Source organism: Scyliorhinus canicula, chromosome 6, assembly GCF_902713615.1.
Source record: "Scyliorhinus canicula chromosome 6, sScyCan1.1, whole genome shotgun sequence".
NCBI classification, from domain to species: domain Eukaryota; kingdom Metazoa; phylum Chordata; class Chondrichthyes; order Carcharhiniformes; family Scyliorhinidae; genus Scyliorhinus; species Scyliorhinus canicula.
The window spans coordinates 68072232-68095957 of NC_052151.1; the positions used below are offsets into that span (position 1 = coordinate 68072232).

General features: G+C 46.6%; 1 protein-coding gene across 1 annotated transcript in view; it reads right to left on the minus strand.

Annotated features, from left to right (window-relative positions):
* Positions 1–259: 259 nt before the first annotated feature.
* LOC119967218 (interleukin-20 receptor subunit alpha-like) overlaps positions 260–23726 on the minus strand; it is a 56055-nt gene continuing 32588 nt past the window's right edge. Inside the window, exons 3-7 of the mRNA XM_038799446.1 lie at positions 18452–18630; positions 11799–11965; positions 10635–10770; positions 8310–8449; positions 260–2852 (exon numbers count right to left, since the gene is read on the minus strand). Of these exons, the coding sequence (XP_038655374.1) occupies positions 1737–2852; positions 8310–8449; positions 10635–10770; positions 11799–11965; positions 18452–18630 (1738 nt within the window). The 3' untranslated portion in view covers positions 260–1736. The remainder of the gene's footprint in view (positions 2853–8309; positions 8450–10634; positions 10771–11798; positions 11966–18451; positions 18631–23726) is intronic.

Genomic DNA, 23726 nt, shown 5'->3' on the forward strand with positions numbered 1-23726 from the left:
ATAGATTTTCCCCATTTTTCACCCTCCCCCCAACCCCACCCCTCCATCCTGCGATGAACAACCCCTCAAACACGGTCACAAACATCCCCCACCTTTTCTCTAACCCCCCTCCTGCAGAACCCCTTAACTCATACTTTATCTTCTCTAACCACAGGAGATCGTACAGGTCCGCTATCCCCGGTGGCGATGCCGACTGCCACTCCAGCAAAATTTGTCGCCGTGCAATCAGAGAGACGAAGGCCAAGACATCGGACTTTCCTCCTCTCCATGAGCTCTGTCTTCTCTGGAACTCCAAATATCGCCACCAAAGGGTCCGGGTCCACCTCCTCCTCCACTATCCTGGTTAAGACTGTGAACACTCCCACCCAGAATCGTCCCAATTTTTGGCAACCCCAAAAGATTTGCGTGTGATTCACTGGCCCCCACCCACACTTTTCACACTCATCTGCTACCCTCTGAAAGAACCCACTCATTCTCACCTGAGTCATATGCACCCTGTGCACCACCTTAAACTGTATCAGGCTCATCCTTACACAAAAGGAGGTCCCGTTTTCCCCACGCAGTGCCTCACTCCATACTCCCCAATTGATCTCTCCTCCCAACTCCGCTTCCATTTTCTGCTTGATCTTCACCACCCGCTCTTCACTGTCATCATCAACAACAACTTGCATTTCTGTAACACTTTTAACGTCGCAAAATATCCAAAAGCACTTCACAGGAGCATTAGGAACAAAATTTGATTCAAAACACAAAGCGTATATCACAAAGATGATGAAAAGCATGGTTAAAGCCAAAGGTTATAAGGGGCATAGTAAAGGAAGAGAGACTTTAACCTTCCCATGGCAGCTTCCCTTGCAATTGCAGATGGTACAACACCTGTCCCTTTACCTCCTCACCATTTTAGGCTCCAAATACTCCTTTTCAGGTTAAGCAGCATTTCACTTGCACCACCTACAATATGGTCGACTGTATTCACTGCTCCCAATGCGATCTCCTGGACAGACTTAACTCAGACAGGGTGACTGATTTGTGGAACATCTTCACTTCACCCTGTTGCAATGCTCCAGGTGAAACTCAACACAAACTGGAGGAGCAGCACCTCATCTTCCGATTATGCCTCCAGGACTCAACTTTGAGTTCAACAACTTAAGGCTGTGACCCTTCTCTGCCATTTTAACCCCTTTTTTAATATCCCATATGCTCTGGTCTCAATGCAAAAACCCTCCCTCTCCCATTTCTGCCCCGCACCACACCAACCCACTGTCTTTTGTTCTTAACTTTGCTATATCTTTGTTGCAATCTCTCGCTCTCCAGCAACAGTATGATATCCACAACATTTTCCTCTCTCTTCGTTCCGATGAGTAGTTAAATGGATTCAAAACATTAACTCTGTTCTCTCTCTCTTCAGGTTCTGCCAGACCTGGGTGAGTTTTCCCGGCGTTCTCTGTTTATTTCGGATTCCAGCGCCTGCGGTATTTTGCTTATTTTAGACTTTAACATTGTTGTCAGTTGAATCTCCAGCTTGCTGAGCTCCAATGTCAGCTGTGACGTTCTGTACATCCTCACGTTAATCACAGGGACGCTTAGGATAAGGCCAAGGACCAGACTGCCTGGCTAATTCCTCAGCCAGAGAAGCTACACGAGAGCAACAGGGCAAAAACAGAAGGAAAAGCAGATGCACAACGTAATGAAAATACATATGCCACATGCTTCCAGAGATACATGATTACTGCTCGCTACGTTTGTACTTGCAGTCTCCAGTGTTTTTGGAACTGTGATATGTAAGGATCTTCTTCAGTCATTATTGCTTCCTCAGGAATGTCCTTTGTATATAGTGAGGAGAGGAGGTCAGTCCTTGAGTTGACAGTTTGTACCAGAGAATCACTGTTTTCTGAATCTGCTTTGGTGCTGATTGCAGGTATGATCAGTCTGCCTGAACTGATGTCCCAATCTAATATTGTTGCATCTGGCTCCTCGACATCATCATGGTGGCTTCCATTCAGTAAGTATAAGTTATTAACCATTACAACAGGACCTTGGTCAACACCATCCAGTGAAGCTATTCCAGTGAATGGTTGTGGTTGAAATTGGGACATATAATTACTCTGTTCTAGTTGCTGGGGCTTTTTTGGCAGGTAAAGGGTTTCATGTTGTGGATCAATAGCTACATGTGATCCAATTCGAGCACAATCAGCCATACTCACTACAGTTTGTGTGTTTGTACCACTTGCAACTGGACGTGGTATGTAACACGTCTGAGGTGGCTCGTCGACTTCCCCATTCAGTGTGTCGAGTATTTGTTCATATTGTGGACTATGAGTTGCATCTGTCCCAATGAAACTGTATCCAACACTGGGCTGTGCAGCCTCTCTGATCAGAGGCCGTGCTGGCAGTTGCGATCTGTACCCAGCTTGTTGTAGCTCCACACACTCTTCTCTTGGCAGCTGGATGTTTAGTTTCTGCTGAGACTGACTGATGTTCTCCATTACAATCATTTCATATTGAACTTCATTCTCCGTATCCTTTCGATTTGAGGGGTGGGATCGAGATCTGTGATCAGTTTGCTGCGGCAAATCATCCTCATTGCTTCTTACACACTTCTCTGTTGGCTTTTCCGCTATCTGAGGCGTGTACACAATTTTGCTACTGTCCTTTGTCAAAGGTGTGACAAGCCATTTATTGGCAGGCTTGCTGCTGAGCTGGGAAGTGAAGGGGGTTTCACAATCGTCAGGATCCGCATAACCATGTGATGATGCTTTATTGCCGCCATTTTCAAAAACCATAATATTAATCTTCAAAGGTTCAGGTGGAATAAATATGAATGTCTTCTTTGATGGCCGATACTGTAACAACTGAAAGAAAGCAGATAAAGTTGGAGATTGAAAATAGCTTCAAGCAAGCAGAATTTTTAGTGTTCCATGATGATTATATTGGTATTAAGATTAGAGAACTAGTGTTAAAGAGATACATTCTTCATGAAAATAACTTATTTCTCTAATGAAGGCCTTTCCCCTCTGGCAGTGTGGAACAGTGTTATCAACTCTGGTGGAGTTGAGAATACCTACTGGAAAGTTCCCTCAGACTCCTCACAGGAAGAAAAGTTCAGATTTAAATAATTATAAATAATGCTCAAACATACATTTAAAAAAAACTAACCTTGACATCAAAAATCATAGCCAGCATTTTTGTTTTCTTCACCTTTGAGTACAGGTTTCACTCACCAGAAACTCTCTTCTGCCCACTGCTTTTGTACATTGAGATTTAGGACAGGCAACTGTAAACAGTTTGAAATCGGTCATTAATTTGCCAGTTAAGGGTCTCAATTGGGGCAAGGATGGGTGGGCTGGCTGAGGACTCACTCATCCCACTGTAAAATTGTGGAGAGGTCGGGATGGACGGGAGGCGGTAGGAAGGCCATCTAGCTGCTCGCGGGAAAAGGAAAAATTCTGTCCATAGACATCTTGAAAATATACAAGCTTAGATATTAGCTTTAAAGCTGCAAATTTTAAAAAATTTATTTACAAAGCGATAGATAATACCTGTCATAACTGAGGAGAGGGAAGGATACACTTGTCTGAGGTAATTATGGACTCAACCTTAATTAAAATGGGGATTTCAGAATATTGCAAAGACAGGACACAATACATGGTGCCAACCTGGCACCCTGGCCGTGCCAGGCTGGCACCCAGATTACACTGTCAGGGTGCCATGTTGGCACTGCCAAGGTGCCAAGCTGGCATTTTTGTGCATGCGTGATCAGTTGGCACTGGCAGGGTGCCCAGGTGGCACTGCCAGAGTGCCCAGGTGGCACCAGCAGTGTCAGCACACCACCCTGGCAAAGGAAATGCAGCTGGGGGCCTCCGATCCCCTTGGAGAACCCCACCAGTCGTTCCATCTGGTTCCATTTGTGGAGACCAGTACTGAATGACGCTCGCCTGAGTTTGAAGGGGATGAATCCCAAAGCCTCAGGTACCTCAGGAATCTGCACATTAGAATGAGGCTTACTACCTCGCTCGGATATACAGTTTAGCTAAAATGTGATACCGCCCATTGTGGGCAGGGTTCACAACGCAACGCCTCGCGAGATTGCGTTGAATCTCGGCGGTGCGAGCCAGGTAGTTCCAGGAGCAGGGCCTCCTAGCTTTCAAGGGCCACACTGCACGCAACAAGCTACTTTTCCGGCGCAGCGTGGCCATTGGATCCCGCCCAAGAGATAGTTAAGACACAGGATGGGATCAAATTTGAAAAAGAGGAGGTACTAGAAAGGTTGGCTGTACTTAAATTTAATACGTCACCAGGACCAGATCAAATGCATAAGGATACTGAGAGAAGTAAAAGTGAAAATTGCTTGCATGCTGACCATAATCTTCCGATCATCCTCTGATAAAGGGGTGGTGGCAGTGGACTGGAGAATTGCAGATACAACATGCGTGTTCAAAGAAAGTCGGATAAGCCCAGCAATTTCAGACCAGACAGTTTAACTTCAGTGTTGGGAAATCTTTTATCATTGATACTCCAGGACAAAATTAACAGTACTTGAACTAATGTGTATTAATTGAGAAAAGCAACATGGTTTCCACCAAGAAAGCACAACAGCGCTTATATTTCCTCAGGAATTTAAGGAAATTTGGTATGTCCACATGAACTCTTACCAACTTTTACAGATGCACCATAGAAAGCATCCCATCTGGCTGCATCACAGCCTGGTATGGCAACTGCTCGGCCCAAGACTGCAATAAACTTCAGAGAGTCGTGAACACAGCCTAGTCCATCACACGATCCTGCCTCCCACCCATTGACTCCATCTACACCTCCCACTGCCTGGGGAAAGCGGGCAGCATAATCAAAATTCCCTCCCACCCGGCTTACTCACTCTTCCAAATTCTTCCATCGGGTAGGAGATACAAAAGTCTGAGAACACGCACGAACAGTCTCAAAATCAGCTTTTCCCCACTGTTACCAGACTCCTAAACCACCCTCTTATGGACTGAGCTCATTTACACTACACCCAGTATGCTTCGCCCGATGCCGGTGCTATGTAGTTACATTGTGTACCTTGTGTTGCCCTATTATGTATTTTCTTTTCTTTTATTTTATTTTCATGTACTAATAATCTGTTGAGCTGCTCGCAGAAAAATACTTTTCACTGTACCTCGGTGCACGTGACAATAAACAAAATCTAAATCTGACTTGTTACGGGCAAATCATATTTTAATAACTTGGTTGAGTTTTATTTTAATGAGAGGGTTGATTAGGGTAATGTGATTGATGTGTTGCACATGGCCTTCTAGAAGTGGTTTGATAAAGTGCCTTGTCAACTGGGTTAAAGACTGTGAAATAAAAAGCGACAGTGGCAGCATGGATACAAAGATGGCTGAGTGACAGGAAACTGAGAAGAATGGTGTACGGTTGTTTTTTAGGCCTGTGAAAGATATATAGCAGAGTTCCCCAGGGATAGGAATTAGGACCACTGCTTTTCTTGAAATGAATTACTGAACTAGAATTTGGGTGTACAGGGCACAGTTTCAAAATTTGGAGAGCACATAAATCTTGGAAGTATTATGAACTGTGAGGAGGATCGCGATAGATTGCTAGAGGACATGGGCATGCCTGTGAAATAGGAGGGCAAGTGGCAGGTGAAATATAATGCAGAGAAGTGAGAAATGATGAACTTGGGAAGAAGAGTGAGGATAGGAAAATTCAATTGAATGGTACAATTCTGTAGAGAATCCTTTGAGGAGAAACATGGATAAATCATTGAAGGTGGCAGGGTAGATTGATAAAGTGGTTCATGAAGAATTTGGGTTCCTGGACTGCAGAAGGAGAGGCATAAAGTACATTTGCAAGGAAGTCATGGTGAGTCATTATAAACACTGGTTCAGGCGCTCAACTCTTGTGTTGTGTCCAAAGCTGAGCACCACACTTCAGAAAAGATGCAAAAGCATGAGAGACGGTGCAGAAAAATGCTTAGATTCCAGGGGTGAGGGACTTCAGTTACACGGATAGACTGGAGATCTGAGACTGTTCTCTTTAGACAAGGTTGAGAGGAACTTTGATAGAGGTGGGTCTGAACAAAGTAGATAGGGAGAAATTGTCCCCTTTGGCAGAAAGGTTGAGAACCACAGGACACTGATTTAAGCTGATTGACAAAAGAACCAAAAGGTGACATGGGGGGAAACCTTTTCATGTAGAAAATAGTTCAGAGCTGGAATACACTGCTTGAGAGTGTGGTGGAGGCAAATTAAATTGTTGCTTTCAAAAGTGAATGAAGAGAAAAGATTTGCAATGTTATGGGGAAAAAGTGGGTCTAGCTGAGTTGATCTTGCAGAGAACTGGCATGGACACAAAGGCCCAAAGCCTCAATCAGTGCTGTAACCGATCTAAGATTCTATGAACTTACCAAAGATATGTATTTAAAGGTGCACAATCATCACAAAAAATGCCTCCAAACATCTTGTTTTTTTCTGAAAATGCATATTACAATAAAATAAAATAATTTTCATGATCTATAGTGCTAATTTTCCAGCTCTTATGTCTGAAGGACACGGCATGGTAGCTTCCTAAAATTGATGGGTAATGTCATTGCTCCAATCTCACTGTCACTTCAGTCCCAGTAATGTTAAATGGGGTCCCTTGCTGGATGGCCAGAGTGGAACCCAGAGCCAGGTGGTAGACACATTTACAACGGATATCAGGCCTATGATGTCTCTGGAATCCCGATTGCCACTGTTGGACTGAGCCAGCTCCGGATAGAATCAGAGTGATAATCTGCTGAACAGCATCTCACAAGTGAGTTACCTGTCATTTCTGTCGGAGTGCAGGCATAGAAATGCTTCTGCAGGCATTACAAACTCAGGCTGGGACACTGCCTCGGTGACACTCCCTCCTCATCAGATTGAGCCCTCTCAACTCCAGGAATCTGCCGTCCTCTGACCCAGAGGCCAGGTGGTCTAATATGGTGGCAGGCCTGATCTGGAGCCTGTCCTGGGAGGTGAGCTTCTGCTACAGCCAGTGGATCCGTACAAATAAGGCCAAGTGCTATTCAAAGGAGGCCCAGTCCTCCAACAGCAGTGGGCCTGATAGTGGCTTTCAAAATTGGATTGGATAATGATGGAGAGAAAAGTTATGCTAGGTTATGCCAGCAACTCCGCCAGTGGAAATCCACCCCATAATCACATCATTTGCAAATGGCATCAATGTGGTTAATGATGCACATTTCTCTTTGCTGTCAACCGAAAAAAGACCTTTGTTTCAATGTGGCAGTTATCTGAACTTCAGTTCCTAAACAGTAACCTGGGACGTAGCTATCAAATTTCAAACTATACTCACTTCCTCCTTATTCTGTCTTCAGCCCCATTGGTGATACACTTCTAGACTGGCTCATGGACCTGCTCTGCTGGATATATTCATGTTGAAACTGCTGTACCCAGTTCAACTATTTTGCTTCACAATTAATAAAATGTAATCTATACAATCTTTAAAAAATTAGAAAAATATAAATTATATTGGGATTATTCACTTTCCCAGATACTACCACAACAGCCTTCACTCTCTTTTTCCTTTTCAAAGGCACACTTTTTTTTGTAACGCTCTCTGCTCTTTCTCCTCCCAGTCAGTAGAGGCAATTTCCTTATAACAATTCACAGCGACACTGGTTGGGATTTTGCCCCCCACCACCCCCCCTGCATGTTCTGTGGCAATGGAGACAGCCTGACATTGGCCATGGCAGGATCTTCTTGGTCCTTCTGTTGTCAATGGGGCTTCCCTGCAGGGTATCCTGTGGTGGAAGATCGCCCTTGGCGGGACCGGTGATCCTGACAGAAAATCCCACCCGCTCCATTAACCTGATGTGCAATCTACTGCAATTCTGCTTAGCTTTCAAGTGGGATTGAACACTGTACAATAGGTGGAAATTTCTGGCTCATTCTGGGGCCAAGAATTCCCAACTGATGCAAAGATTAAGATGCCGGAGCAAAGTATCAGGTAAAAGCCGCAATGGGGAATAGCAACACAGCCACCAATCTGGAGAACTAACAAAAGCCGACCAACACGAAGCGAGATTAATGAAGGACACTGAAAATCCCTGCAAAAATGTGTACACTGTTTTCTAGTGCGGTGAAAACCACCAAATGACTCAGTTCACTCATTCATTCGCCGTCAAGCTCTCTAAAATAGGGGAAACCCAGAATAGAAATTGTGTGAAATATTCCCTCTAATGCATCCTTTCCACATGATAGGTTTCCTGTATGCCTTGGAATAACAACATAGTCATCAGAGTTCATTGTAGCACGTTAGTTGAAGCAGCTTACCAGATTTAGGGGTTGCTTCTGATCACTGATACACACATATTTGTAGGTGCAACAGCCCACCAAAATGAAGAGAAAAATGAAAACAAAGACTGGCAGAACACATCCAAGCAGGATAATTTTGAGCATTTGTTTTGTAGGATCTGTCAAAATAGAAATTGAGGGAAAACGTAATGAATAGTGCGCAAGAAAATTACATCCTCTAAAAATCTCTGATTAAACAGAGCCTGACTAAAATAATAATAATAATAAAAAGCAGGAAAAAGCTGGAAATACTCAGCAGGTATGACAGCAGCTGTGGCTGGAATTCCCCGGCCGTTCGGATTCTCTTTTCCCGCTGGCAGCGCACCCCTGCTCACTGGTTTGCTGGTGGTATGGGGTGGATTCAATGGGAAATCCCATTGTCCAGCGGTGGGAGTGTAGAATCCCGCTGCCAGTGAACAGCGCATTGCCGACAAACACGTGGCTGGGGCTCAGGGGAATCCCACCCAACATTTCAGGTTGCTGACCTTACAATTAGACCTGGGAAAAGTTAGAAATGTAATAGTAGGGGCTGGTTTAGCTCACCAGGCTAAATCGCTGGCTTTTAAAGCAGACCAAGCAGGCCAGCAGCACGGTTCGATTCCTGTACCAGCCTCCCCGGACAGGCGCCGGAATGTGGTGACTGGGGGCTTTTCACAGTAACTTCATTGAAGCCTACTCGTGACAATAAGCGATTTTCATTTCATTTCATTTCATTTCATTCTGAGCAAGAGGCTGTTTGGAAAAGGAGCAAACGGAAGCTTGCAGACAAACCGGGCCGGATGCTCCGGTCCCCCAACCACGTGTTTCTCGACGGCGCGCCGTTTGCTGCCGGCGGGATTCTCTTTTCTCGCTGCCTGTCAGTGGGATTTCCCATTGAAGCCACCCCACGCTGACGGGAAACCAGCAGGAAGATAGAATAATAATCTTTATCATTCTCACAAGTAGGCTTACATTAACACCGCAATGACGTTACTGTGAAAAGTTACAAGTTGCCACATGCCAGCGCCTGTTCGGGTACACGGAGGGAGAATTCAGAATATCCAATTCACTGAACAAGCACGTCTTTTGGGACTATGGGAGTAAACTGGAGCATCCGGAGGAAACCCACGCAGACATGGGAAGAACGTGCAGACTCCACACCAACAGTGACTTAAACTGGAAATTGAACCTGGGTCCCCGGTGCTACCGTGCCACCCAACGACCGGAGAGTTCTGGCCGCAATATGTTTTGACCAAGGGGCTGTTGGGAAAAGGACAAAGGAAGCTTGCAGGGAATCTCTGGCCTCCCAGCCACGTGTTTCTCGGCAGTGGGAGGCGGCGTATCATTCTCTGGCGGCAGGATTCTCTGTTCCTACCACTGTCGATGGTACTTTACATTGAAGCCACCCCAAATCCTGCGTGCGAGGGTGCACTGCCTGGAGGGCCAGAGACCCCAACGTCGGAAAACGGCCGGAGAATTCCGACCACTTTCTCTAGGTACATCTTTTTTCTTTGCCTCTTTTCTTGCCCCATCTCCATTTCATTTGGCCCTGTCAGACTAAAGCTTTTGCCATTCAAACTCTCCTGTCATCCATCCTATCACTGACCTTCCCTTTGCCCTTTTTATAGAACGAGTTATCATCAACAGCTTTTGAAGCAGAGACTATGGGTGGGATTTTCTAGCCCTTCACACTGAAGTCAATGCGGAATCGACTGCTCGCTGAATCCGCCGTGGGGAAACTCGTTGTAGTGAGGCTGCAAAGACTTGGCATATCCTAGCATTAAATATACACCAGATATGTATTTTATAAAGAATTTAAAGGGTATTGTGAAAAAGCAGAAATGAGATTAGACGGTGGCACAGTGGTTAGCACTGCTGCCTCACAGCGCCAGGAACCCGGGTTCAATTCCAGTCTCGGATGACTGTGTGAAGTTTGCACGTTCTCCCCCAGTCTGCCTTGGTTTCCTCCAGATGCTTCTGCTCTCTCCCACAGTCCAAAGATGTGCAGGTTAGGTGGATTGGCCATGCTAAATTGCCCCCTAGCTGCCATGGATGTGCGGGTCAGGTGGGATTTCGGATATGGAGCGGGGGTAGTGGACCTGCGTGGGCTCCTCTTTTTCGGAGGGTCAGTGCAGAATGAATGGCCAAACGGCCTCCTTCTGCACTACTGTATAGGGTTTCTATGGTTACAGTTAAAGAGTCCAGCACGAGGCACAGTGGTCTTAATTGTCTCTGCAATGTAATTTTATGATCAATGCATGCATATGTGAAACAATCCTGCACTGATTGATTTATATAATTTCATATTTAGAATGACACTCTCACCTTTTGGTGTTGTCACACAAACAATTTCAGATGGCTGACTTATTCTGTAAAGGGAATATTGGGCAGTCACACAATAGGTGGTATCATGCTCCAGAGCATCCACTTTTTTAAATCTACTACCTTCCAGGAAAATGAGCTGGAAAAGAAGAAACAATTGCATAATCATTTTAAAGAACTGTAGCTTCATCTTTGTCATGCAAATTGGATTGCTCAGAGTAGCCTATGTAACGTGGCTGTAACATTGGTGGACTGGCAGTCACAGTGGGATTTGCAACCCCATTCCTATTTGTTTACATGGAAATGCAGTTGTGTCTTTCTCGGTCGGCCTTCCCACATAGAACCTTACAGCTGTTCAGGAATCCTGCAACTGTTCAGGAATCCTGCAGCTGTTCAGGAATCCTCTCAGTCGAGTGCAGGAGAGTCGAGGGAAAAGGAGCGACACATTTTTTGTACGGCACTAACTGCCATAAAGCAGGTAAGTTTAAAGGTCCCAGCCACTTTGAGAAGTCAGGGAGAAGTGTGTAAAGATAGTGGGAAGGATTGGGATGGGGAGAGGGGTTGGGTGGTTATTGGGATGAGGTATGATGTTCGTTGGGGGACTCAGGTGGTCAAGGAGGGTCAGGTGGCCAGTGGAGATTGGGGGCGGAGGTTAAGGTGGTCAATGGGGGGAGGTCTGTGAGGGTAGTCAGGGGGGCAGGGATTGGTCAGGAGGTAGGGAGGACAGTCAGAGGGGGTAGTGAGGTGTTGGGAGGGCAATTGGGGGAGTGGCAGGGACAGTCAGGAGGGCAATCGGCGGTAGGGCGTTTTTGGGATGGGGATTAGTTGGGCAGTGTGGGGGGGGGGGGTAATCAGGTGTTTGGGAGAGTGGTGGTGGGGGAGGGGTAGTTGGTTGTTCCCGTGGGGTGATAGGGGCTCAATACTACCCAGAAGCTAGTAGTTTTAATTTTTATAACTTTTCCTGGGTAACTATTTGGCAATATGGGGACATCCGGGGGAGGAATGTCCTAGCACTTCGTTGGCATACGACCAGGATATGATGTCTTGGAAATCGGGAGTTGTGGGCCAATGCAATTTCTTTGCATTCAAGCATTTGCTTTGTGAATTATTCAGTGGTGTGAATGTTTTTATAACTGACTTGGTATCAAATGTATGAGTTTCTCTTACCGTCGTTTTTGTCTTTCTATTAATAACAGACAAATTGTATTTTAATTCCTGGATAACCTCTGCCAGTGAAATAGCTTTGTTGTTCTTCCATTTGTTGGGAGGCGTCAATGTAATGGAGATGGAGCCGACCCCAGTTTGTACTGTTACTTTTGGAGAACTGATGATTGCTGAAAGATAACCAATATGCAGATATTAAAAGAAGATTCACAAAAGTAATACTTTCCGCAAGAATATATTTTGACACCCAAAACAACAACTATTTGTGTAGTGCCGTTATTCATTTTAAAAATAAATTTAGAGCATCTAATTATTTATTTTCCAAATTAAGGGGCAATTCAGCGTGGCCAATTCACCGACCTTGCGCATCTTTTGGGTTGTGGAGGTGAGACCCATGCAGACACGGGGAGAATGTGCAAACTCCACACGAACAGTGACCCGGGGCTGGGATTGAACCCAGGTCCTCGGCACCGTGCTGCCCCTCACGTAGTGCCTTTAAATCAATGACATGTCTTTGAGTTAGGGTAAAGGTGAGGAATGAAGGGGAGTCAAACGGCAATTTCTGGGTTCTGTTGACAGCAGCATTGTTAAAGAGTTACAGGGGCCTCAGTTGCTTCCCTGGGAAGAAGGTGCAAGATACTCATACTTGTAGTCAGTTGCAGAAGTATCTGTGCTGACAAACGGTGGACTGTTAGGGCAAGATTTTCATGGAGTCGGCAGGGCTATGGAGTCACTTAAGAAATGAAATGAAAATGAAATGAAAATCACTTATTGTCACGAGTAGGCTTCAATGAAGTTACTGTGAAAAGCCCCTAGTCGCCACATTCCGCCGCCTGTCCGGGGAGGCTGATACGGGAATCGGACCGTGCTGCTGGCCTGCTTGGTCTGCTTTAAAAGCCAGTGTTTTAGCCCAGTGAGCTAAACCAGCCCCTAAAGCAAGTGGGACCCAATTCCAGGATTACCATTCACTCCAAGAATGGGGCTACGTCCCTATGCCAGTGTAAAAACACTTGCGTTTCACTCCAGACTTTCCTAAAAAAAAAGACCAATTCACCTACCTTCAGGGGGCTGGCAGGAACCCGGAGAGCTTCATGCAGCTTTGGCTGCTGATATGAGCCCCCGTACTTCCGGTTCCGAGTCCGTGCATGCTCATGGCAGCGGCCTCCAGCGGCCGTGCCAAACCCGATGGCAGACTCAGCCAGCGGACATGGACCAATAAACAAGGTCCCATCGATCTGCCCCGCCCCGCTCTATGTGATCCGCTTGAGTGCCGCCCCGGACGCCCATAAGGCCCCCCCCCCCCCCCCCCCCCCCCATGCTTGGTCCCCTCGCCCCCACCAGGGCGGCCACGTGACCGGAGTATCGCTGGGAGGGCCTCTGGCAATGGCCCCACAGCCGCGCCGCATAATTCGTGCGCGATGATTCTCCGTGGGAATCGTGGGAGCGGTGTCAGGCCCGACCCGATTTGGGTGTAAATGTCCACTCTCCACCCTTGCGCCAAATGCAATTTTGGCGCGGGGCTGCGGAGAATCCAGCCCCAGGTTTTTGTTTACACTGGTGTAGAGAACCTGATTGGAAGGTATGAAGGCCCATTGGGGGTGGCTGGCAACATCAGTTGGAAGTGAGTTGGCATGGGCAACGTAAGGGGCCATGGGGGTGAGTTGGAGGTATGAGTCAGCACTGAATTGGCGGGGGACATGGAGGTAGCGTGAAGAGTGGATGGGGGTGTGATGGGGTGAGGACTAGCGGTCCGAAAACAACTGGGATACAGTCTCAGAGAACAAAGTCAGCCTTGGCAATCAAGTGGCCGCCTCCAATCTTCTTCCGGGGCAGACGGCCTGACTCTATCCCATACCTGCACCGCCTCAAACCCCCAGTCCCAAACAAGGGTAGCTTGTAAATGGGCACTTTATCCAAGCAAAGGTCTGCTAAGTCAAGAAATCTTCTCTTAGTCTCTCAAGTCCCAGTAAGATGTTAAAAATATCAAGATTTGTAAATGGTTATAGTTTAACTGCCTATTTAACTTCAAGATGGAATGAAGTTGAAAGTCTAAAAGGGAGCCATGGAGATTAGCTGTGAACGGGGAGGAACGCATCGGAATTATAGAATCAGATCACAAGGTCCTCCTAAAAGATATCCCTGAATTTCACTGACAGAGGTTTGCCAGGATCAGAGAGAGAGTAGGCAGATAAAAGTGGCATGGTAGCACAGTGGTTAGCTCTGTTGCTTCACAGCAACAGGGTCCCAGGTGCTGCGGTTTCCTCCCACAAGTCCAAAAGACGTGGGCTGGAATTCTCCAGCCGTTGTTATTCTCTGTTCCCAGTGGCAGCGCACCCCCGCCTGCAGGTTTCCCAGTGGCATGAGGTGTCTTCAATGGGAAATCCCATTGATACCAGCAGGAATAGAGAATTCCGCTCCAACCAATAGGGAGTCGCCAGGAAACACGCAGCTATGGGATTGGAGACTGCAGGTCCCAGTCTTTTTAATTCGAGGGTGAGTTCCCACAAGCATTCTTGTGCGGCAAACTATAGAGACTTAATAATAATCTTTATAATAATCTTTATTGTCACAAGTAGGCTTACATTAACACTGCAATGAAGTTACTGTGAAAAGCCCCTAATCGCCACATTCCGCTGCCTGTTTGGGTACACAGAGGGAGAATTCAGACTGTCCAATTCACCTAACAGCCCGTGCTGGATTCTCCGGTTGCCGACGCTGAAATCTCGTTCGGCGACCGGCCGGAGAATCCAAGTTTCTGACCAAACCGGGGGCAGGGCCACTTTTACGATGCTCCACCTCCTCCAAAGTGGCGTAGTCGCAGGACAATGCCTGAGGTCCACTCCCCGATGCTCTGCCCCCGACCGGCCAAGTTACTGACGGCGTGGGTCTCTCATGGTCTCACCCGTCGGGAACTCGGCATGGCAGCTGTAGACTCAGTCCAGCGCCGCCACAGTTGGGGGGAGGGAGCGGGGGGGGGGGGGGGGGGGGGGGTCCCACTCCGAGGGGGGGTTGTCCATGGCGCGTGAGCCGGCCGAAGGGAGGGACTATTTCACGGGTCAGGTCCGCGAGCAGCCGCCGCCATGTTGCGCGGCACGGCTGCTGCAGGCCGGCACCACGCGCATACGCGGCCATGGAACCGGCAATTCTCCGGGGCGTATCGGCAGCCGGGTGCTCTATGCTGTCGGCCTGCTAGCCCCCAGCAAAACAGGGAATCGGTGGCCGTTTTGTGTCCCAAAATCAGGGAACCCAGCCCAGTTTGTCTATTTAAGAGATTTATGACTTTTTAAATGTTAAGTGGGTGTCTTTTCCTGTAGTTTAATGTATAGTTTGCCTATTGAAATAGTGTTTCAGCAATGGTGCTTTTATTATAACATGAAACTTTGTAGTGTCATTGGCAGAGACGTTCTGGCCCCCATGTGGCAGGTTCCACTGCTATGCACACGGTAAACCAGCCAAAGGTCCATTAACTTTGGGTGGGGCCAGAAAATCCCACTCATATTTTTATCAAATCAATGTTAGATGGAATTTATTTTTTAAAGATGCTTGTCTCCCTGTGGACTGTAACAAAATGTAGAACTTCTGTATGATCCCACTTGTTTTATAACTGGATGGTTGATCCTGGAATAGAACCCTGACTATAAGACCATAACTTTAACTTTTTTCTAAAACATGGAGGAACAAAGTTACAGGACTGCTAATTAGTTTAAACAAGAAAAAAAAACATTTATTAAACATAAAAAGTTGGATTACGATACAATACTCCTTTATTCCACTTAGATTCACAAATATACACAGAATATAAGGTTAACATGGATTAATTTTTTAAATAATCATCATTGTCACAAGTACATTAACATTGCAATTAAGTTACTGTCAAAAGCCCCTAGTCACCACATTCCGGCACCTGTTCAGGTACAAAGAGGGAGAATTCAGAATGTCCAAATTACCTAACTGCACGTCTTTCGGGATTTGTGGGCGGAAACTTATAGAAACATATATTATGAAGGGAATAGATAGGATAGACGCGGGCAGGTTGTTTCCACTGGCGGCTGAAAGCAGAACTAGGGGGCACAGTCTCAAAATAAGGGGAAGTAGATTTAGGACTGAGCTAAGGAGGAACTTCTTCACCCAGAGGGTTGTGAATCTATGGAATTCCTTGCCCAGTGAAGTAGTTGAGGCTCCTTCATTAAATGTTTTCAAGATAAAGATAGTTTTTTGAAGAATAAAAGGATTAAAGGTTATGGTGCTCAGGCAGGAAAGTGGAGCTGAGTCCACAAAAGATCAGCCATGATCTCATTTGAATGATGCAGCAGGCTTGAAGGGCCAGATGGCCTACTCTTGCTCCTAGTTCTTATGTTCTTATGAAACCAGAGCACCCGGAGGAAACCCACCCAGACACAGGGAGAACGTGCAGACTCCACACAGACAGTGACCCAAGCCGGGAATCTAACCTGGGAGCCTGGAGCTGTGCTACCCACTGTACTGCCATGATTACAATGTACATCTTAAGATGCAATGGTCCAATAACACAGTGCCCCCTTAACCACACGAGCTGGCTGTGGAAATGTACTCCGCTCTGATCCCAAGTGAGTGTCTGTGAATTTCTCAGAATCCTCCCAAATGATTCTGATACCTTGGGCGGGATTCTCCCCTACCCGGCGTGACGGAGGGTCCCGGAGAAGGGGAGTGGCACCAACCACTCAGGGGGGTCTGGCCTCCCCAAAGGTGGGGAATTCTCCCCACCTTTGGGGGCCAGCCCCGCGCTGGAGCGGTTGGCACCAGAAGATTGGCGCAAAAAAACGGCGCCCCCGGCAGCGGGGCTGGCCGAAAGGCTTTCGCCAGTCCGCGCATGCGCCGGCAGTGATGTCAGCGGCAGCTGGCCGCTGACGTCACTGCCGGCGCATGCGCGATGTTGGGTTCTCTCCCGCTTCCGCCATGGCGGCCGCGGAAGGAGAAATAGTGCACCCAGGGCACTGGCCCAGAGTCTGAGCGGGGGGCCCCGATCACGGGCCAGGCAACCATGGGGGCACCCCCCGGGGTTCGATCGCCCCCGCCCCCCCCCCCCCCCAGGATCCCGGGGCCCGCTCGCGCCGAAGTCCCGCCGTTCCAGAGGTGGTTCAAATCTCGGCGGCAGGAGAGGCCTCCCAGCGGCGGGACTTCGGCCCATCCGGGCCGGAGAATCACCGCAGGGGCCTCTCCGATCGGAGTGGCGAGATTCCGCCGCCGCCACTTCCCGGGTGGCGGAGAATCTCTGCCACGGCGGGGGCGGGATTTTAGGTGCCCCAGGCGATTCTCCGACCCTGCTGGAGGTCGGAGAATTTCGCCCTTGTCTCACTGAACTTCTGCTTCCATAGGAATGAATTTCCATAAGCCCATAAGACCATAAGACATAGGAGCAGAATTAGGTCACTCTGCCCATCGAGTCTGCGCCGCTATCATGATCTGATCATGACTGATATTTTCTCATCCCCATTCTCCTGGCTTCCCCCATAACCCCATATCCCCTTATTAATCAAGAAACTATCTATAAGAATAGGTTCAAATTCCACTTTTAAAAAGACACACTTTCAAAACTTCTTTTCAGTAGTGCTTTCTCTCAGTTGTTTGCCCATCAAGGATCTGTTTACAGGTTTTACCCTTCCCTCTCTGGGATTTATGCCTTCACAGTTGCTTTAACTATCGATTCTCAGACTGTATTAAAACTTTTAATTTACCTCTGCAATTTGCTTTCCCACTTTAACTCTGGTTACCGCAGCTGTTTCTTTAACTCAAGGTTCTTCTTAGCTCGGTTTGTCTTTCTTGAACAGTTCTCTATTCTCCTACCATTACCCTCAGGCTTCTAAATACATTCCTTCATCCCAATTCCCTCGTTATCTAGTTCTTTGGGAAGACTGCTTCTTTGCAGCTCCCTTTTCCTGTCCAGTTTGTCTTTTCTTGGCAGAGTTGGAAGATGTTCATTCTCTGGTGCCCTATCTCCAACTGCAAACAAGTTACTCTAGAACTGCCACATTCTTCTACTAGTTTTTATTTATTATTCATACCTTAACCCTCTTTAAGTATAATAGAAGCATAATTGGAACTGAACCAATTCCCACACTAACAAACACCTTTGTCTAGAATCATAGAATCCCTACAGTGTAGAAGAAGACCATTCAGCCTATTGGGTCTGCACCAACCCTCTATAAGAATACCGTACCTAAGCCCAATCCTCCACCCTTCCCCCACCTAATTTGAACACTAAGGGGCAATTTGCTTAACATGACCAATCCAGCTAACCTGCATTTCTTTGGACTGTGGGAGGAAACAGGAGCATCCAGAGTAAACCCACACAGACATGGGAAGAGTGTATGAACTCCACACAGACAATCACCCAAGGTTGGAATCGAACCCGGGTCCCTGGTGCTGTGAGACAGCAGTACTAATCACTGTGCCACCTTGCCAAGTCTAACAGGAATCCAACTATAGTTTTACCCTTCCTTACACAGAAACATTAAACTAAATTAAACCCATGAAATTATACCTTATTTCTTATATTAACCAATGCAAATATTAAACCCCAAAACTACCCATGTTTTCCTGACACTGTTCATGTGAAACTTAATCGGCATTCCTTGATATATAACCTTAGCCACAACAGGGTTTAATGTTGCACTTACTTTCCATCTTTGGATTGAATCTTCCACTTTTATTCCAGTCTGAAAATCCTGTTCCTGAAACAGCCCTTACTCTGGCATAATAGTGTTCTTCATAATCAGCCGTCTCATTTGAAAGGTCGCATTGTGTTATGGTAATGTTCTGGCATTCCTCTTTGTTCCTCCAATCTTTTTCTCCATACCTAATTGAAAACAAAATTCTTATGACAAATGTTCATTTTATACATGTCACAATCGGCGTATACATACACACTTACCAAAGTGAAATTATCAATTTTCTTAATTAATTGTGCCTATGGAACAACTTCAAATCAATAATTATTCTAATTTTGCTTGTTGATTATTCTACCGCTATTCTTATTGCAGGATGAGAACAATCGAGCATTTGTGAAGCATATGCTCTGCTTCCTATTCGTCCAATGTTGCATCAACCTAACCAAAGTTGGCTACATGTGGTATAGGCAAACCCAAACCACGATAGCAGCAACAATGCAGTACAGAGCTGATCCACCTTTATTCCAAACACTTTTATTCTTAAATTATATATGTGTTAGTTAGTTAACTTGAACTCTGCATTGCCAGAAAAACATGAATGCAATGACACTTTCATTCGGCAGCTTCTTAGAACACAATGTGGCATGTCACTTTGTCTGTCTGTTATTCCCTGGCACATATTTGTAGATGTATATTTTCCAAAATTTGAATAGGGTAGGTGTGAGTGAGGACAGGACAGAGTTACAAACTGTGTGGAATGTGGGGAGAAACTAAGAGAGGAGTTTCAGGATCACAGTAAGGGAGTAAATTCTGCACAATAAACTGTTCTCCACACCACGGATGCGATTTTCCACTGCGTTGCGTGAGGTGCCGATCCCGTTAGGGTGCATAGTGGGAGAGTCCAAAAACGGGTTTTGTGCCGGGCGCTGAGCCCTGTGAGATGCACCCACCTCGCTGGGCCTGATGTGATCTGGATCACACCCTTGCTGGGTGAGTTCCATGACTGCATATTTAAATGAGTCATTAGGTTCATTAAAATATGCACAACCTATTTGAAGCCGCAGTCTTCTGGCTCCCTGTATTCATCGGCCCCAAGGCGACGCAAATTAGTACTGGTCTCCAAAAAACGGAGGCCAGACGTGATGACAACGCTGGACAGGAGGGGAGGGGGTGCTCAGCTGGTCCGGGAAGTGCCTGGTAGTGCCAGGCTGGCACCTCACCCCCTGACGCAAACCCTGAACCCGTCACCCCCCCCCCCCCCCAGGCCACAACTCACCTATAAGGGTGTCCCTGGGCCCCCCACACATGCAGGACACCCCTGGGCCCAGTTCCCGGCACAGGAAAAATCCCAGCCTGGCACCCTGGCAGTGCCAAGCTTATATCCAGGTGGCACTGTCAAGGTGATGGGCTGTAGTGCCAGGGTGGCACTATTGGTACAGGGAGACCCCCCCCCCCCCCCCCAACAATGCGCCGCCTTTTGTGCACGGTCACTAGATCGTGGCCTTAGTGTGAGATTTCACAGCGAGAAACTTCCCAAGCTTAAAAAAAAGTAAATAACTAAGTGTGGGTGAATACTGGTCAGGATAGCGCCCAAACATCCGGCGCGAATTACCCCACGAAACCTGTCCAATTGGGAGAATTCGGCGCTGCACTTCCGAAAAAGACTACAGACACAATGATTAATTTGTGACTCAGGTCAAGTGGGCAAAAAAATTGAAGTATCATAAAAACTTTCGTGCCAGCCGGCAAATTCAATTGCAGAAGTAGGCAGGTTGCTTAAATTTAGTTGCACAATTAACAAACTGAATCAAACTAGCTACTAGCACACTTCAGACTAGGCTCATTTGAGCAGAATATTTGTTTGTTCACCATGTATTCTACAATGTTTGCTTCTTTAAATACTTGAATAAAAGGAACAATTGTCACCATGTGGGTCTTTCCATTAAGTGGTTTATACTGTAATCATGAAATAAAATCATGAACTGGTTCAGGAAGCAGGTAGGATGCTTTATCAACAAAAGAAGAAATTGTTCTAATTACATGAAGTGAGCATTGTAACTAATCCATAGTTATAAACAAGTGATAATTATAACAAACATATACATTACAGACAACCAGCAACAATCCTCAAAACCCTTTAATACTTAATTCCAAAGCTGAATTAAAATTTAAATCTAAAAGACCCATCTCTCAATGGGGTGTAGCATGTACTTGCCAAGTTGGAAGGTGGATGGTATCTAGTGGATATTATTTGACTTCTTGTTCCCTGTGTTTAAAGAGATTTAAAACATTTCTTTTGTGGTATGTGAGTATTGTGAGCCAGTACTTTTGTCCATCCATAATTGGTGGTGGTGAGCTGCGTTCTTGAACCATTACAGTCCATATGGTATAGGTATACCCAGAGTGCTTTTCGGAGGAGGGTTCCAGGATTTCGCCCCAGTGACAGTGAAGGAACTATGTTAAAGTTCCCACTTAGGATGGTGTGTGGCTTGGAGGGGAACTTCCAGGTGGTGGTGTTCCCATGCATCTGCTGACCTTGTCGTCCAGAAGAGGGGCGGGACGGTGGTTAGCACTGCTGCCTCACAGCGTCAGAGATCCAGGTTCAATTGCAGCCTTGGGTGACTGACTGTGCAGTTTGCACGTTCTCCCTGTGTTTGTGTGGGTTTCCTCTGGGTGCTCCAGTTTCCTCTCACAGTCCAAAGATGTGCAGGTTAGGTGGGTTGTCCATTATAAATTGACCCTTCATGTCCAAAAGGTTAGCTGGGGTTACTGGATTATGGGGATAGGGTGGGGACATGGTCCTGGTGTGGTACTCTTTCGGAGAGTCGGTGCAGACCTGATGTGCTGAATGGCCTCTTTCTGCAAGTGCAAAATATTCCATCACACTCCTGACTTACATCTGGTAAGTGGTGGACAGGCTTCAGGGATTCAGAAGGAGAGTTCCCTGGAATGAAGGGCTTGTCATATGAGGAATGGTTGAGGATCTAGGTCTTCCAGTCCAAAGATGTGCAGATTAGGTGGATTGGCCATGCTAAATTGCCCTTGGTGTCCAAAAAGGTTAGGTGCGGTTACTGGGTTACAGGGATAGGGTGGAAGTGTGGGGTTAAGTAGGGTGATCTTTCCAAGGACCGGTGCAGACTCGATGGACTGAATGGCCTTCTTCTGCACTATAAAATCTATGATCTACTCGTTAAGAGTTTAGAAGAATGAAGGGGGATCTTATTGAAACTTACAGTATACTGCGAGGCCTGGATAGAGTGGATGTGGAGGGGATGTTTCCACTTGTAGGAAAAACTAGAACCAGATGGCACAACCTCAGACTAAAGGGACGATCCCTTAACACAGAGGTGAGGAGGAATTTCTTCAGCCAGTGGGTAGTGAATCTGTGGAACGCTTTGCCATAGAAGGCTGTGGAGGTGAAATCACTGAGTGTCGTTAAGATAGAGATAGATAGGTTCTTGATTAATAAGGGGATCAGGGGTTATGGGGAGAAGGCAGGAGAATGGGGATGAGTAAAATATCAGCCATGATTGAATGGCGGAGCAGACTCGATGGGCCGAGTGGCCTAATTCTGCTCCTATGTATTATGGTCACTCACAGCAGAATTTCCAGCATCTGACCTTCTTTTATAACCATAGCACGGTAGCATGGTGGTTAGCATAAATGCTTCACAGCTCCAGTGTCCCAGGTTCGATTCCCGGCTGGGTCACTGTCTGTGCGAAGTCTGCACGTCCTTCCCGTGTGTGCGTGGGTTTCCTCCGGGTGCTCCGGTTTCCTCCCACAGTCCAAAGATGTGCGGTGTTAGGTGGATTGGCCATGCTAAATTGCCCGTAGTGTCCTAAAAAAAAGTAAGGTTAAGGGGGGGCGGGGGGGGGGGGGGGGGGGGGTTATTGGGTTACGGGTATAAAGTGGATACGTTGGTTTGAGTAGGGTGATCATTGCTCGGCACAACATCAAGGGCCGAAGGGCCTGTTCTGTGCTGTACTGTTCTATATTCTATTCTTATATGGTTGATCCAATTCAGATTCTGGTCAATGACAACCCCCAGGATTTTGGTTGTGGGACATTCAGTGATGGCAAAACCATAGAATGACACAGGGAAGTGGTTAGATTCTGTCTTATTGCACATAGTCATTGCCGAGCACTTGCCTGATATGAACGTTACTTACCACTCATCAGCCCAATCTAGTGTGAGTAGTAATAATCAATACAAATGGCATGCTGGATTAAAGGAAAATTCAGTTCAATACAAATTTCCAGACAGCATGTGGGGGTTGTACAGTGCTGCCCTGCTCAGGCTGTACCTGGAGATCAATTGATCTGAGTTATATGGGAGCCATCCATGCTTGAAAGGAAATCAGAGGTGGATAATTAACTTCATACTCACTGTCAGAGTGCAGAACGAAGAACAACTTCACATACTGCGGTTCCCCACTATTGAAAAGGGACAAATCTCTGAGAGAATTTTATAGAGCTATATAGATTGCTTAAAAGATGAAAGAGCAAAAACTAGAAACAGTCTATCAGAGAGACTTGAGGGCAGCATGAGAAAATGCTATGGTTGTGAAAAGCACATTTAGGACATATCAGAACAGTTCCTCACAATTTGTTCAAAATGTTCTGATCACATTTTCAAAATATGATTGGAGGGAAGGGTCTGAATAATAGATGACAAGGCTGTGTGGTCCCAAGATAATAATAATAATAATAATAATTGCTTATTGTCATAAGTAGGCTTCAATGAAGTTAATGTGAAAAGCCCCTAGTCGCCACATTCCGGCACCTGTTCGGGGAGGCTGGTACGGGAATTAAACCTGTGCTGCTGGCCTTGTTCTGCTGGACGATTTAGTATTATATAAGACAAAATTTAATTAATTCTCCATGCAAAACCCACTTGTGATCTCAAGTACACATGTCCAGACTGTCCAGGAGAATTCCAATGAGTAGCGTTTGTGAGCAATGAGGCTATGAATGGGTCAGTCAATGCCACAAGTGAATTGTAGATTACAGGGACAATTCTCCACTCACGTTGTGCTCAAAGCACATCCCACTATTTCGGGAGAAAAGCAGGAGAGCCCTTAAATGGGATGTGCGTCCTCGCTGGCCATGAACCAGACGAGCATATTTAAATGTTTGAATCGAGGTCTCCCAGCTCCCTGGATTCTCCCCACCTGCCCACGCAGCTGAGACCGGCAGGAATCGCTACTGGTCTCCTTCACCGGAGACCAGACGCAATGGCCACACCAGGGGGCTCAGAGGCCACTGGAGCCCCTGGGTGGCTAGT